This window comes from Gadus chalcogrammus, chromosome 6 (assembly GCF_026213295.1).
Source record: "Gadus chalcogrammus isolate NIFS_2021 chromosome 6, NIFS_Gcha_1.0, whole genome shotgun sequence".
NCBI lineage: Eukaryota > Metazoa > Chordata > Actinopteri > Gadiformes > Gadidae > Gadus > Gadus chalcogrammus.
In genome coordinates this window covers 16,942,692-16,959,521 of record NC_079417.1, presented here as the reverse complement: position 1 = coordinate 16,959,521, position 16,830 = coordinate 16,942,692, and the positions used below count along the sequence as shown (strand labels likewise).

The 16,830-nt window shown below is 49.4% G+C and overlaps 1 protein-coding gene across 1 annotated transcript in view; it reads left to right on the top strand.

Annotated features, from left to right (window-relative positions):
- LOC130384789 (transcription factor COE2-like) overlaps positions 1 to 9,390 on the top strand; it is a 34,402-nt gene extending 25,012 nt beyond the window's left edge. The window contains exons 7-15 of the mRNA XM_056593137.1: positions 4,492 to 4,573; positions 5,703 to 5,844; positions 6,205 to 6,335; positions 6,494 to 6,620; positions 6,909 to 6,997; positions 7,215 to 7,280; positions 7,482 to 7,656; positions 8,064 to 8,243; positions 9,165 to 9,390. Coding sequence (XP_056449112.1) covers positions 4,492 to 4,573; positions 5,703 to 5,844; positions 6,205 to 6,335; positions 6,494 to 6,620; positions 6,909 to 6,997; positions 7,215 to 7,280; positions 7,482 to 7,656; positions 8,064 to 8,243; positions 9,165 to 9,385 — 1,213 coding nt within the window. The 3' untranslated portion in view covers positions 9,386 to 9,390. The remainder of the gene's footprint in view (positions 1 to 4,491; positions 4,574 to 5,702; positions 5,845 to 6,204; positions 6,336 to 6,493; positions 6,621 to 6,908; positions 6,998 to 7,214; positions 7,281 to 7,481; positions 7,657 to 8,063; positions 8,244 to 9,164) is intronic.
- The last annotated feature ends 7,440 nt before the right edge of the window (positions 9,391 to 16,830 follow it).

Below are 16,830 nucleotides of genomic sequence, written 5' to 3'. Positions count from 1 at the left end.
GCTGGGTGTTGCTGCTGATTGGGGCCATGTGTAGAGCGCTCGGTGTGGGACACTTATGTGGAACAGATGCTTCACCGAATCGGTTCAGAACCGAGGAACCATAGAGGAGGCAAACAATTAGAAAATACTAAACAAATACTCTCTGTTGTTTCCAGTCATGACCTAAAGTTAAACTGTTATTTATTTTGAAGCAACTAATTGGCAGTGAGATAGGAATAGACCGACTAGCTGAGCGGTGTAGCTAGTTCACAGCTTACCTTCGCAGGTCTGGTTTGGGCTGATCGGTGTAGCTACTAGCTAGCTCACAGCTAAAACTCGCAGGGCTGGTTCATGTTGAGTCTGGGAAACGAGGCAGATGCGGACAAAGGGGATGTGGAATATGTGACACGGATACAGAAGGCAGCAGGGAAAGCATAAAGGGCAGCCCCCTGTTGTGCCGCTGTGGAAAATGATTGCATGCTTTTAAAACCTGGACTTAGGTCTGTGTTTAGTTTCTTGTTGAGTGTCCCCATGAAGGGGTTATGGTTGGGGCTCACCCTCTCTGGGGCAAGTGTTTGAGTTACAGCTCGCTCCCCAACGGACGACAGCTGATATCTGTATATTGGAGTGAAATAGTTTTCTCTGGTTAGTTACAGTGTTTCAATGGAGCAAGCGTTCAGCCTTCTCGCTGGCGTCATTCAGTCCAGCAGCTAAGTAGCAATAGTACATATAATTTAATCCTGCTTTATCTGGTCTATTTGTCTTTAGGTTCTGTGCGCCATGCATTGTATTCAAATGTTCTTATCCTGAACTGAACAAGGCTCAGATAAAGACACACATGTAGAAGCCAAAGATAAACCTTAAGGGAAACGTGCTCACATCTTGCATTTGACCCAAAGATCCCCTCCTCTGATTCTCCGTGTGCGCCGCCACTCCTCAGCAGCGTCTAGTGTGAGGGTGAATCACGCTACCAAGAGCAAAACAAACAACAGCAATATTCAACTTTTGCAACCACAATAGAGAGAGAGAGGGGGGGCTGGGGTGGGGTGGGGGTGTGGGCAGAGGGTCCTCGACTTCTTATTAATTATGCAAGATTAGTCTAATTATAATTCAGTAAATGAATGTGTGGCAGAAGGTGCGAGGCAATGGGGATGGGAGATTTGCATGTTAAGTGGGCAGGGGAAGCGGCTAATGCATGCTAATATATGCCTCAACGTCTCGCTTTAATTTCAGCGTTTGCAGCTGTGTGCGTCCGGACTAAGGGGGGTGAAAAGTTGACTGTGTGTGATTTTGGGAGGGGAGGTGGGGGGGGGAGGGGTGGGTGTCAGTATATGAAAGTGTGTGTGTGGTTGCGTGTGTTTGTGTGTGTGTGTGTGTAAATGTTGAATATGTTGTTACATAAACAGGAATGATTAGATAGATGAAGGCCAGCAGCATTCCAGAAAGTTAGCATGTGGGGGACAGAGAGCAATGACATTGACCTGATCATGGCCTCGTAAAACCACCACCACCCCCACCACCACCACCACCCCCACCACCCCCACCACGGCTCTCACACCGCTGACTCCACGCGTCAGGTGGCTGGAATAATGCCCTCTTCTGATTGGGTGAACACAAAGCGACCACAGAGCAGGTGGCGCAGAGTGTTACAGCAGCCTGAGCAGCCGCCGGTCACTGGGGCTGAGAATACACTCCAACCCCAGCTCTACTGCCCCCCCCCACCCCCTACGCTCCAACCCCACCTCTACTGCCCCCCCCACCCCCTACGCTCCAACCCCACACCCCCAACCTCACCTCTACTTCCCCCCACCCCTCCCGGGGTCTCAGATACTTGGAGGTATGTTGCCATGCCGATGGCTGGGGTTTTAACATGAGGAAGAGCTGTGACCGCAGCTCCTAGCATCACGTGGAACTACTAGTGCCACGCAGAGCTCCTTCCTCTAGCGTACGCTGGTGAACACGTTTTAGAATCCACAAGAAGGGCGGTGGGGGGGAGGGGGGGAGGTGGTGAGTTTACTCGGAAGGAAGGAGATCTGGGACGAGTTGTTATGACATAGAGAGAGGAGGAAAGGAGGAGAGGAGAAGAGGAGGAGAGGAGGAGAGGAGGAACCAAGGTGTAGCTGAGGGTTGTAGAGCAGGGAGAGAGGGAAAGAGTCGCTGCCTGGGATTAAAAAAATACATGTACTGTATTTATCTTTTTTTACACTTTTCCACACTCGCCCCGGCTGGAGCAGATATTTGGGGTGGAGGTCGAAACTCTCACAGATAAATTCGAATCACCGACAGCCAACAACAATATTGATTGTCCTCCACTGAAATAGCTCAAATAATGAAATATTGGACACAGTTTTGGAAGCCCCGGCGGTTTTGTAAGTCCTCTTCACGTGGGAGCGAGCTGGAGGGGGAGTGATGACAGAGAGGGGGAGAGAGAGAGAGAGAGAGAGAGAGAGAGAGTGAGAGAGAGAGAGAGAGAGAGAGAGAGAGAGAGAGAGAGAGAGAGAGAGAGAGAGAGAGAGAGAGAGAGAGAGAGCGAGAGGGAGAGAGAGAGAGAGAGAGAGAGAGAGAGAGAGAGAGAGAGGGGTAAAGGATTAGCAGTCACTAGAAGGGTCCGGGGCTGTGTGGCCAAAATGGAGTCCCTCGTTTTAAGTGACATATATTTAGTAGAGAGCGCGGTGTGGGAGGGATTGGAGAGACAATATACCAAACCCTCTCCTGGAACGTCTTCCTCCTGCTCTTCACTGCTGTTGTTGCTTAATTGGAACATTAATGTGTGTGTGTGTGTGTGTGTGTGTGTGTGTGTGTGTGTGTGTGTGTGTGTGTGTGTGTGTGTGTGTGTGTGTGTGTGTGTGTGTGTGTGTGTGTGTGCGTGTGCTTTTGCAAAACAACCCGTTGGACATCTGGTGATCTATTCATATTCTTGCCATTTGGCGTAACGACATTGAAACACTTAATAATTCCCAAAACAATATATATTACACATCAATTATATACATACATGAAAATACATAGATATGTATATATCTATGTATACATATATATATAAATGCATAATTCTTCTCTTCCAATTAACTTTTCTAGTGTCCCATTGTTATTGTAAAATAATATTCTCTCAAAACAAATTTTATCTTATTAGATTTAACACACGCACGCGCTCACACACAAACTCAAATTCACGGGTAAATGTTCTTGTTGTTTGCCTCTCTCTCTCTTACCCTCTCTCTCTCTGTCTCTCACTCCCTCTCTGTCTCTATCTGTCTCTCACTGTCTCTCTCTCTCTCTCTCTCTCTCTCTCTCTCTCTCTCTCTCTCTCTCTCTCTCTCTCTCTCTCTCTCTCTCTCTCTCTTATCCCTGTCTCTCCTTTTCAGCATAGGGACTTTGGGATTGCGGCAGAGCCGCGTTGCCATGGCAGCGGGCTCTGTTGCCGATCTGTGTACACCTGGGATTTGAAGTCTCTTTCCGTGCTCTTCCTATCATCCATTTATTCTATACATGTTTCTATCTCGCTCTCCATCTTTCTTTCTCTCTCTCCAGCTTGCTTTGGACTAGCAGAGATGCTGTCAGAAACACACACTCTCTCTACCTCTCTCTCTCTCTCTTTCTCTCTCTCTCTCTCTCTTCTCTCTCTCTCTCTCTCTCTCTCTCTCTCTCTCTCTCTCTCTCTCTCTCTCTGTCTATGTCTCTCTCTCCGTCTCTCTCTCCTCTGTCTTCACCCTCCATCAGTCAGTAGAGAGCGGTGTACATAATGAGGCCCATACTGAGATAGGAGGAGAGTAGAATACTGCTGTGTCCATACAACAGTGGGCTTCCTTCGCCCTGTTTTTCCTCATTTTCTTCTTTGTAACATCTCTTCCTCTCACTGTCTCGTTGTCTCTTCCCTGCTTCCCTCTCCATTCCCTTGTGGGGGGTTCAAATATGGCACCGCATGTTGCCACGGTCCCCTGGGCCCCCCGCAGCATACATCACTGTCTCCCGCTTTTACTTTGAAACGCACCAGCTCACTTCACTGGACTCCACACTTTTAGATTTCACATCTCTTGATTTAAAGAGTAATAACATTGACTCTCATAGTAAACCAAACAGCGTTTGATCGATGTCATCGCTGTGATGGCACGCACAAACACACACACACACACACACACACACACACACACACACACACACACACACACACACACACGAACACACACACACACACACACACACACACACACACACACACACACACACACACACACACACACACACACACACACACACACACACACACACACACACACACACACACACACACACACACACACACGTATACACACACACACACATGGGTACATGGCGTGCAGAACCAACTTGCACGTAACCCTCAAAAGGAAAACAGTGGAAGCTGTCTTCCAATCATAATTAACGTCTCCTTTGATTAGCGCTTGTGCCCTGCCGGCCAGGCGCCCGCTCCTAATGTCTCCATGCTCCTCTCCTGCTCCACGCTCCAACGTGTCCTCTTGTTTACCTCCGCAGGTTCTTCCTCAAGTTCTTCCTCAAGTGTAACCAGAATTGTCTGAAGACGGCGGGGAACCCGAGGGACATGAGGAGATTTCAGGTACGGCGTCGTACGGGGAGACAGCTCTGTGAGCGGAGGGGAGGAAAGAACGGGACTTTAACATGTGCGGAGAAATGAATACAGTCAAAACAAAAGGCATTGTAGGCCCGCCCGTTTTTATAAAAAAAATCCCGCCACATTCTTGCGTGAACAAGGATACGGGGCCAGACTCACTCCACACGGTTCACTCTGAGGAGGTATTTTCCGATGGCACGCATGGCGGAGAAAGTCAAAGGTGAAAGTTAAGAATCAATATAGAGTCGGAGAAATGGAAAGAGAAACACGAGGATTTGAGACGTGTGGGAGAGACGGGAGGGGGGAGGGGGGCAGGAAATAGGTTGAGGTGTTTCAGGAAGTTGTCAAGAATTGAGTGATTGGCTCCAGATGGAAGAGGTCATGCTCCGTGACCCAGGAAGTGGTCACAGGGGACACTCCCGCCTCACTTCCTCTGCTGTCTTTCAGCATCAGCGGCCAATGCCGAGTATTCCCCTCCTTCTCCCTCTCTGTCTTTTTCTCTCTCACACTTTCTAACCCTCCCTCTGTCTCCCTCCCATTCGCTCCTTCTCTGCCTCCCACCCATGTAGTCCTCCATGTTAGATTTAACTCTTGCATGGTGGGACATGGAGGAGTTATGAGGGGCTGGGCTTTTCAGGGGCCCTCTCCTCCTCAGGGGCCCTCCTCAGGGGCCCTCTCCGGGTTAAAAGGTGACGAGGACAGAGCAGCAGGCGCTTCTTGATCAATAATTTACAGTTATTTTCCCAAAGATCGGGACTCCCCATACCTCACACGTTTCCCTTCCTGTTCCCTTTGGGTTCGGTCCCTCCCCACCTCCAGATGACTGCCATGTGTTGACCCTGATCTAGCTAGGTTCTCTCTTTAATTCTGCGGAACTTTAGTTGAAAGTCAGAGATCCGTTAACATCAAAATAAAGATGATGAAGATGAGTGAAGGACTTCTCTGGCCTTTGGTTAAAATATGAGATTATCTCAAAAGATTATCGCATCATATCAAATCAAGAATCACGATTATTAAAACATAAATTTAAGAATGGACCTAGGCTTCTGCTCAGGAAGTTTGGCTTGGTAATCTTACCAACCACCCTCTTACCTTCCCGATGTCCTCCCCTCAGGTGGTCTTGTCCAGCACGGTGACGGTAGACGGCCACATCCTGGCCGTGTCCGACAACATGTTCGTCCACAACAACTCCAAACATGGCCGCCGCGCCCGGCGCCTGGAGCCTGGCGAGTCGGTGGAGAACGCCATGGAATACGGTACGGATTATAGCACCGATGCACACGGCATGCAAGGACTCACCACCAGGAGTCACGACACACAAGGACTCATCACCGGGAGTCCTTGTGTGAGGTGTGCCTACAGGACCCTTGTAGACATGCGGTACAAGGACTCATCACCATGAATCCTTGTTTATCGTGTGTATACAAGGACTCATCACCACGAGTCGTCATGGGTCTCATCTTCGTCTTCAAGGCTTTTAATTGGAATCATAATAATTAATAAACACCATAAATATTGGTCAGTCCTTCTTTCACCCAAGGTCATTATGAGTAGTTTATTCTGTAGACCTTCTCCTAGTCTAGCGGTGGACTAACCTGGCCTTTCTCTCCCTCCAGCGACGCCCTGCATCAAGGCCATCAGCCCCAGTGAGGGCTGGACCAACGGGGGAGCCATGGTCATCGTGATCGGGGAGAACTTCTTCGACGGCCTCCAGGTGGTGTTCGGCAGCATGTTGGTGTGGAGCGAGGTGAGGGACACGATGATCTGCAGCGGGTCGTAAACCATAGGACAGCACGCAGCCTCTTCAGGACTCCAATGTGAATGTGCCAGCCCGATGCTGGCCGGTGGGGTACTGAGGGTGTTTGATGGTCCCCCGCTCACCTTCGTCCCTCTGGTTCCTCCTAGTTGATAACGCCTCACGCCATCCGAGTGCAGACGCCTCCGCGCCACATCCCCGGCGTGGTGGAAGTAACGCTGTCCTACAAATCCAAACAGTTCTGCAAAGGCGCCCCGGGCCGCTTCATCTACACAGGTAGGAGACCTGGTCTTCCCCGCGGGGCCACAGAGACCCATCTGTTTGGACTCCCAAGGTTCTTAACAGAGCATTAAAACAACAACAGACACATCAACCTCACCCTTTCCTCAATTTACTGTATTCTGTAGTCACTCTAAGTCACATTTAGGAGGAGCTTTCCATGACTCAACTATTCATGGAGCTATCTCCAGGGATGCAGTGGTCATTTAAAAGAGGTCTTTGTTCTCAGGAATTATCTCCAACTTTCTTTGACAGAACCACACGCATGTTGTTCTTTCCTTCCAGCCCTGAACGAGCCGACCATAGACTACGGCTTCCAGCGCCTGCAGAAGGTCATCCCGCGTCACCCCGGGGACCCCGACAAACTAGCCAAGGTCAGTATATGGGGATACATATAAACCAGCCTAGGTCATTACATGGGGATACAGATAAACCAGCCTAGGTCATTACATGGGGATACAGATAAACCAGCCTTGGCCAGTACATGGGCTGTGGGTCATGTGGGCTCTGTGTTCCTTTCCATCCATCGGAACATTATTTGATCCCACCCTGGGCATTGAATTAATGAATGGATTGTTGTTTTGTTTGCAGGAGATGCTGCTGAAGAGGGCGGCGGACCTGGTGGAAGCTCTCTATGGAAACCCTCATAGCAACCAGGTAAACAAGCACCTCAACACATCACAGCTGCGTGTCTGTAAATCTACTTTCCTTAACAGGATGGTCTCATTAAGATCACAATCTCTTTTTCAGGAGAGACATTTAAAAGACGTTACATTTAGTTCAAATTAACCTTCAGATTCCCCACGGGCCCGACCACACACAGCCTGACTGTACTGACGCCCTCTGTGTCTCCTGCAGGACATGCTGCTGAAGCGCGCGGCGGACATTGCGGAGGCGTTGTACAGCGTGCCGCGGCCCCACAGCCAGCTGCAGGCCCTGCCCAGCTCCCCGGCCCACGGCAGCGTCATGGGCCTGGGGGCCTACCCTTCCCAGCTAGGGGTCAGCATCGGGGAGCCCCTGCAGAGCAGCCAAGGTGAGGACAGCGGGCAGACAATGCTCAGACCTAGACCTGGACCTGGGAGCAGACCCAGGTCCACTGTTAAAAAGGGCCGCCCCGGGTTTCCAGTCCAACACCGGAGCATCTGATGGGTTAATAAGCATTGACCATAGGATGTTTGACCTGATGTCTTCCAAATAACCTTATCGTTTCAAGTAACAATAAGGATCACACTGATTCACGTGATGTTCAGTTCAATGCTAATGATCCTTTAAGTGGAGCGTTAATATATCAAATATAAAGATGGGTTAAAAAATAAGGCTCAGTCTGGAACTACAATAATACAAAGAATAATAAGTACTATCTGGTAGTATAATAACACAAGAAGAAGTACTTATATGTACGTGTACGTATACTGACTCAGAGTGCGTCCTTGTTTCCAGGGTACATCCGTAACTCCAGCAGCCTGTCTCCTCGTGGCTACTCCACCGCCTCCACCCCTCAGCACTCCAGCTACGGCAGCGGGGGGATGAGCGGGGGGTACGGCTCGGTCCCCATGACAAGTCTGGGGGTCCCGGGGTCCCCTGGCTTCAGCAGCGCCTCCCCTACAGGCTCCCCCTACGGTAGGACCACACTCTGTCTGTCTATATAGGAGCCCTCAAAAAAGGGCTGTGAACCCGTAACATTACGCCCTCAACAAGGGGCTGTGAACCCGTAACAAAGCTCAACATGGGGCTGTGAACCCATAACATAACGCCCAAAACAAGGGGCTGTGAACCCGTAACGTAATGCCTACCACAAGGGGCTGTGAACCCATAACATAACTCAACAAGGGGCTGTGAACCCGTAACAAAGCTCAACAAGGGGCTGTGAACCCATAACATAACTCAACGAGGGGCTGTGAACCCGCAACATAATGCCGTCAACAAGGGGCTGTGAACCCGTAACAAAGCTCAACAAGGAGATGTGAACCCATAACATAACTCAACAAGGGGCTGTGAACCTGTAACATAACTCAACAAGGCGCTGTGAACCCGTCACATAACTCACAAGGGGATGTGAACCCGTAACATAACTCAACAAGGGGATGTGAACCTGTAAAATAACCTGACAAAGGGATGTGAACCTGTAACATAACTCAACAAGGGGATGTGAACCCGTAACATAACTCAACAAGGGGCTGTGAACCCATAACATTACACAACAAGGGGCTGTGAACCTGCAGGGACAGGGCTAGGGGTTATTGCCATAGCTTTGTCTGATTGGCTGAAGCGAGCTCCAGCTGAATTCACTGTAATTCACTTGGCACCAATTGGAACCGATCAACAATCAACAACATCAATGACCTGTGTATTCCCAACACTTGGATCGTGTTTATACTACTTTCTGTCTGGTCTTGCATCAATGTATCGATGTATTGTATAATAATTATCTATACATTTTTATATATATTTATTAACCTCGCCTACCGAGTACAACACAGCATCCATTTTGCAGGGTTGGTGTTTTTTGTGAAAATTAAAATTCTTCTTTGTCGTCCTCAGTCATGCCATCCAGCCCGACCATCACGGGGGGCTCCAGCTCCTCCTCGTCCCTCCTGCCCTTCTCCTCCTTCCCCTCCACCAAGCAGAAGAGTGCATTCGCCCCCGTGCTGCGGCCCCAGGGGTCCCCCTCCCCGGCCTGCCCCGCCTCGGGGGTCAGCTTCAGGGGGAGCCACCCCTCGCACTACCTGACCCCCCTCTCCGAACTCACCAACGCCGTCTAGCCACTGGACGCTGCTCCCCCGGGAGGGAGACCCAGCTGCCCCCTAATGCCCCCCGCTGCCCCCCGCCGCCCCCCCGCTGACCCCCACTGCCCGGCCGGCGGGTCATGGATGTACAGTCAATGAAGAAAGGGAAGGAGGAACAGAACAGAACAGAATCCTTGTTTGGTTTTTGTTCGTTGGTTGTGTGTTGTTGTTTTTTTCTTCGAGCGATGGTGGGCCTCGCCCCCTCGATGTAGCAGTGCCCCCCCCCCCCCCCCCCCCAACCTCAGACCTCCTCGGCTCTTGAACTAGGAGGACACGAGAGAGAGACTGATGAACATGGCTCTCATCTCCCTGATGCCCCGGCCAGACTCGGCCCAGCTGGAAGACAGGATCTGTCCCAAAGATGAGCCCCCGATCCAGAGACACTGAGACTCTACCGCAAACCACAAGACTGGGAGAGCTCTCCACCCGATACTCTTTTCCTTTATTTTCTCTTTTGAAAGCCCATCAGGGAGGACGGCACTGGCCTGATGGAGGCGTCTGAGTCTTGAACTCAGAAGGGGGATTGGGAGAAATTCCCAATTGCATTCAGGGGTGAGGGTTAGTGGGCAGGGTTTATTCTTCCCCAAACTGCCAAGAGAGAAAGTTGGCAGATTCCCTCAGGAGAGCACTGGTTTGGATGAAGGACAACTGGGACAGCTCTGATAGGTTGAATCTCTGCAAGCAGGGCGGGTCTGTGTGGACACACCCCCATAGGCATGTTTGTGCATTGTCTGTGAGTTAGCAAGAGATTTTTTTGTAGTAGACTTTTTGAAGACAACTTACATTCCGTGATATAGACCCTTATTTTTTTGTTTCAATTGATACGGTTTCGCAAGGGAGGAAAGGTGTCCCTTGTTTATAACTACAGGGAATCATATATTGATTTATTTAAGAACAAACAATTTAACTTATTATAGTTAGTTTAGGGAATAATATAAATGTGTTTTATCAGCGCCTGATCCTTTTTTTTGTGTTATTACAATAAGGTTAATTCATCTAAATTGATGAACATCTAAGAGGAACTTCAAACCAATTGTTTTGTACTGAAACGTTCAGAGGTTGCTTATTACAAAATAAATCATGATTTATCACACTCACACAATACAATAAATGGAATGTCCTTGCTATAAAGGATACATTAGTTAGCCTTATTTTTATTCATTTCATTTGTATGCATGCTTTTTCACACTGATGCCCTTATATTATTTAATTTCACATTGCAAATTTATAAGTATAAATTATTAGATATATGTTTTTATTGTTTCTTATTAAGTAGTTCAAGTCAACGTTTCTCACCACTATGCAGTACAGAATACAAATTAGCACAAACTGGAAAAAGCAACTGATCAATTGGATGCCTATCAACGTATTGGCCATCAACATGAATAATGTTCAAACACATAGGTACAAAAACATACTCAGGATATGACAGAAGAACAGAGAGAAAATGTATTAGGGTTTCGTTGATTTTATTTATTTAAAATTTTATTAGCATTTAAAAATATGTTTTGGAAACCATTTTCCTTTGAAATGGTATAAAAGTTGTTCCAAATGTGGTTTGTATATCTCCCAGGTGTAATTATATTTTGTGCTCCAAATAAAATAATTCAAAAAACAAGCACATTGTTGGGTTTTGTTTCAGCTCCTCTGCTGAGCAGTGGGAAGCCATCCCGCTGTCCGCCTCGCCAGCCCTGGTGCACAGCGACGAACACAAAGTCCATTCCGAGCCATCCATTATCCTGTAGATATTCCCAGGGCTCCGTGGTTCCCGGTGATTCTCCGTATCTCCCGAGCGGAGCCGCATCTATTCCTGACTGTGGCCGTCACCTGGGCTCGCGGCGGCTCCATGCTCTGTGTGTATACATATCTGATGAGCCGTGGAGTGTTAATTGTGACGCCGGCGTTAAAGAATGAGTCGGGCACGTCAAAATACATCCCCCCCAACTCCTAACACCCCCCCCCCCCCCCCCCCCGCGCCCCCCCTCCTTCGCTACCCCCTCCCTCCTCCTCTCCTCCAACTCCATCCCAGAGTCGGGCTCCTTGTTGTTGTGCTGAGGACCGGGCCCCTGGGGCCTCCCTGAGCGCCTCAGGAGTATCACTTTATATCTTCCACTCCTCCTCCTCGTCTTCCACCTCTCCTCTCCTCTCTCCTCCTCTCCCTCCCTGCTGAACTACAGGCATGTGCATGGCTGGTGCTTCTCTCCCTCCCTCCCTTCTCCCTTTCAGTTTGTGTTCGGAGCCCTCATCCCCCTCTTCTCTCACTCCATTCGTCGTCCCCTCTCCACTAATGTAATTAGCACTGGTAAAGAAGGCCGGTTAATTACTGCCATTTTTTTTTTTGATCAGGTAATTAATGTTATGCCAGGAAACAGCAACTGTTTCATTAACGCAGCACTCAAAGCAGTGCAGGGGGAGGGGTGGGGGTACGGGGGAGGGAGGGAGGGAGGGAGGGAGGGATGGGGGTGGGCAATGGATGTGTGTCTGTGTTGTTGTGTGTGCACTTCATGTACAGACAAGAAGGGCTCAGGACTCCGGGAGGAAGCCTGCAGGGTCTGAACCTTCTCAAGACATCCTCCACTCTCCCCTCACCTCTGTATCCTCCACCTTCTCTCATCGCACCTCAACCACCTCATCCCTCCACCCTCTGCGCGGGTCATCCTCAGCTCTGTCTCTCCACACTAAGCAAATGTCTCCAGAAGCAAACTCTCTCCTCCTCTCTCCTCCTCTCTCCGCCTCTCCCCTCCTCTCTCCTCCTCTCTCCTCCTCTCCCCTCCTCTCTCCTCCTCTCCCCTCCTCTCCCCTCCTCTCTCCGCCTCTCCCCTCCTCTCCCCTCCTCTCCCCTCCTCTCTCCTCCTCTCTCCTTCTCTCTCCTCCTCTCTCCTCCTCTCTCCTCCTCCGTCTGCTTTGTCCATAAAGATCAAGTGGCACTTGTCAATTGGCAGAGCGAGGCTCCCCTCCCCTCCCCTGTTCTTCTCCTTCCTCGCTGTGCTGCTAATTTGACAAGTTAGAGTCAGCCTCTGGTTGTCAGCACCTCTGCGTGGCTCTCCTCAGCAGCGCTACCTTCTGCCCGGCGGTGCAGCGACCAGATGCTCCTCTTCCAGATGACTGTTCTGTTTATTGTTGTTGTTTTAGCGCCGCTGCGATCACGCCGCCCCGTTTACTGTCTTGTGATCACTCTGCCGCCGCCGCTAAGGAGCGGAGGCAGGCCCACCTGCTCTACATCTACATTACTGCTCCGTCAGGCGTGGCGTCGCACCGTCACCACACCGCCGCCGCCGCCGCCGTGACGGAGGTGGAGAGCCTCCGCGCCGCGGAGTTAGTAAAGTCAGGTGTAGATACGGCGATGATGGGTTAGTACGTTAGCACTGTTAGTACGTTAGCACTGTTGTGTGTTGCTGCAGAAGAACACAATGGAAGGCGTGAACTCACAGTCAGGGTACGGCCCGTCCCCTCCCTCTCTGGGGATGTGTTTGTGTTTATATACCCAATTAGCCCTCCGGCCACCGCATGGCCGTGCATTAGGCTGACATTAGCCCCCGGTGTATATAACACGACTGCATGTGTGTGTGTGTGTGTGTGTGTAAGGGTAAAGGGGGTTTGGGGGGGGGGGGAGGGTTGAGGGTGTGTGTGTGTGTCTCTGTGCATGTGTCCGTCTAATGTGGTAAACCTCTTTTTTATTCCCCACATCATCTCCAGGGCTGCTGGGCTTATTAGGCAATGGAGGCGGGGCCTGACCGCGGAGGGGACGGTTCTGTTAAATAGATTGGTGCCTGGCCGGGACCCTCGCGGACAGAGCTGTTTGCCTTTGGCCGCTCGCTAAAGCCTGTATTGTTGCCCATTAGGGCGCCGGACCCCCATGCCTCCTTTTCTCAAAATGAATACCCCCACCCCTTCTGCCGTTCCCCTGGGTGTCAGCAGAGTGGGGTGGCAGATGGGACAGACAGAGAGCTGCCCCATGAGACCCCCCCCCCCCACACCCTCCCCCACAATCACACACGCACAGCTCCTGCACACACACACACACACGCGCGCGCGGAGCCGAGCACACACACACTCACTCGCACGGGCCCGCACATACACACACGGCCGCGAGCACACACGCACTCACACGCACACACCAACACATGCAGACACACTATCAAACCCATACACACCCCATACAAAAAATGCTCAATCTCCTTATTTCTTTTTCCCCTTTTCTCACTCGGTCGCACATGCATATCATGGTCAATCCCTCCTTTCCTCGTGTCCTTTCCTCTCTAACACACACACACACACACACACACACACACACACACACACACACACACACACACACACACACACACACACACACACACACACACACACACACACACACACACACACACATGCAGACACATTACACATCAACACACATCCACTGACATACATCCCCACACACAAAAACACCCAAACAAACTCATACACGTAACACAACAACATAAAGGCTGGCAGGTGCATTTTGTGGAGTCAAATTCATATACAAAAACGAATATGGACAAATACATCTCCACACACACACACACACACACACACACACACACACACACAAAAACAAACACAGAGACACACACACACACACACACACACACACACACACACACACACACACACACACACACACACACACACACACACACACACACACACACACACACACACACACACACACACACACACACACACACACACACACAATCCCCTGCCCCCAGAAGCAAACCTCATCTGTCAGTCTGCTGCTTTTGTCCCCAACTCAGAGGTTTTCTGTGACGTTTCCGTCCCTTATGCTCCAGGTGGGACTCTGCGCATGTGCATATTATCTATATATATATATTAAAAATATATATAAAAGAATATATATATATAAAATATATATTTATATATATATATATATATATATATTTGTGTGTTTGCACCTATATGTGTATATTTATAGGGTAGTGTTTATGATTATGGGTCTTTAACTGTCTTTCTGCGTATCAGAATTTTTGGTCATAAAGTAATTCATGTGTATGCGTGCACATGTACATTTATATTAAGTGTTTTTATTAATGCACACACAAACTTCAGTTATAGCCAAGGCTCTATATGGATATTAAACAATACATGTAACAATAAATTGGCATCCATAAGCAACATACATGCCTACATACATATTTTTTTGGGAAGTTTATGTATGTATACATACATACATACATACATACGTACATACATACCTACACACACACACATACATACATAAATACATGCATACATACACACAAACAAACACATACATACATACTTGCATACATACATACATACATACCAGGGCTACATACACAGGGCTACATACACAGGGCTACATACACAGGGCTACATACATAGCCCTATATACATAGAGCTACATGCATAGAGCTTCATGCATAGAGCTACATACACAGGGCTACGTTTACCACGAAAACAGGGAAAGCTAAGAGGGTAAAGACATTAGCCTAGATTTGTTGAACGAATACAACCAAACAGAAACATACCCGTTTTGTTTTTATAGGCTATTAATAGTTTTCCTTCTAAGGGAAATATCGAACAATTAGCAGGATAAAGGAGTTGGATGTAATTTGGCTGTTTTCAGGCGGCGGTCTGAGGTGAGGAGGCTCCACGGTGGTGATTAATTACCGTCAGGCCGGCGGTGACGCTGGGGCCCAGCGGGGGGGGGGGGGCGGCCGCCGACACGGAGGGAGGACTGGCCCGGCTAATTGACCCGGCTTCTGTAAGGCCATCCATCAACCGTGGCCCGAGTGCCCCCGTAAGAAACACATTATTCAGGGGTAAGTTAGTTAACCAACTACCGCCACCTCCTTCATTAACGCTGCTAGGGGTTCCTACATATCCGTCTTTCAAAGCGCTTTTTACATTTGACCCCCAGGAGAAAATAAAATGATGACTTCCAAGAGTGGGATAAGGCTTCTGTACTCATTGTCCTCACCTCTGCTGTTAACAACCCTTAACGTTTCTTTCCTAATAGTTTCTGTGTATTTGAGGTAGTTGGGGACCACTCTGCTGGACGGAGACTTCCCTCCGTAACTCAGACCTACACGTGGATCAATCCAGTCCTCTGGAGACATAGAGGAGCTCATCCCACTTGTCTTCATGTTGGAGCGGCTTGTTAGCTTATCGATCTCCTGTCAGGCTATCAAACACCCTGCTGGAATAAAGAGAGCTCTGACGGCTCTGAGACAAATGGTGGTTTCTTCTAAAAGGCGCTTCTCATTGATGAGGCTGACTGAACGCTGCATCTGGCTCGACGTGTAACAGCATCATCTGGGTGAGATATATCTAAGCTCCCAGAACATTTCCTCTCAGGCTCTGATTCCTTGTGCTCCAGGCCTGGGCAGCCTCCTCTCAGCCTCAATAAGACCCCAGGGCCTGGGCTCAGTCCTCAACCGTTGTTCCCTGGGACCGACGGGGTCTCCTGGGCTGTGGGAGATGGTTCAGAGAGCAGAGATGGGTCTGCTCATCACACCTGGCCGGGCCCAACATGTGGTTTCAGTTCTGTCCTCCCGGGACTGTCCCTGGCTGCAGCGGGGAGCAGCAGGGAGATGGGGGGGGGGGGGGGAGTATATTTGAGTTGGTGTTCAGTGCAGACAGACGAGAGTGAACCAGAGCCCTGGGGGATTCCCCGTCGCTGAAAGGTGACATACACATACCACAGTCTGTTCCAAAACATCCTCCCTTAAATCTTCTCCTCCGACTCGCCTGGACCTTTGGAGGGTCAGAGCAGAAGAAACAACAACACAGAATGTAGGCCTACTCAGTGAGCACCAGCCAGTCACAAAGGGGTTTCCATTTGTTTGGGTGTTGCATGCTTGTGCCTTTACCTTGTGTGGTAAACCTTCGCAAAATGTAATGTTAAAACCAAAGGACTCATTTTAGGGACAGCTTGCAAAAGAAGGATTTCAACGATTAGATCGGAATAATGGAAATGTGTCACTGCAGGATCGGTGCAACTGCCAACTTCACATTCTACCGCTTGTGGGCAGTAACAACCGCTATGGTTACAACCCCACAGCGTCATCTACCTGCCAACAGCGGAACGGCATGCTTAAACCTTATTCATTTTGTCATCATATTTGTTTAAAGTAATCATTTAGGCTCCAGTGAGCTCCAGACAACGTCCGGTAAGTATACAAATAGCAACACATATGCTGTTGGATTTCGTGTGTGTATGTGTGTATGCATGTATGTAGGCCATAGGCGTAGCGGCCATATACATTGGGGGGTACAAGTCCCCCCCCAGTAATAAGCCAGCTAGATGACGTTGGCCCCGGCCCCATTCCGTAATTCCAACGCCTCATTATGCCGACGTCTCAATGTTCCGAAATGTTCCCCATTAGATCTAAATGCATGGGCAGTTTGGTTTT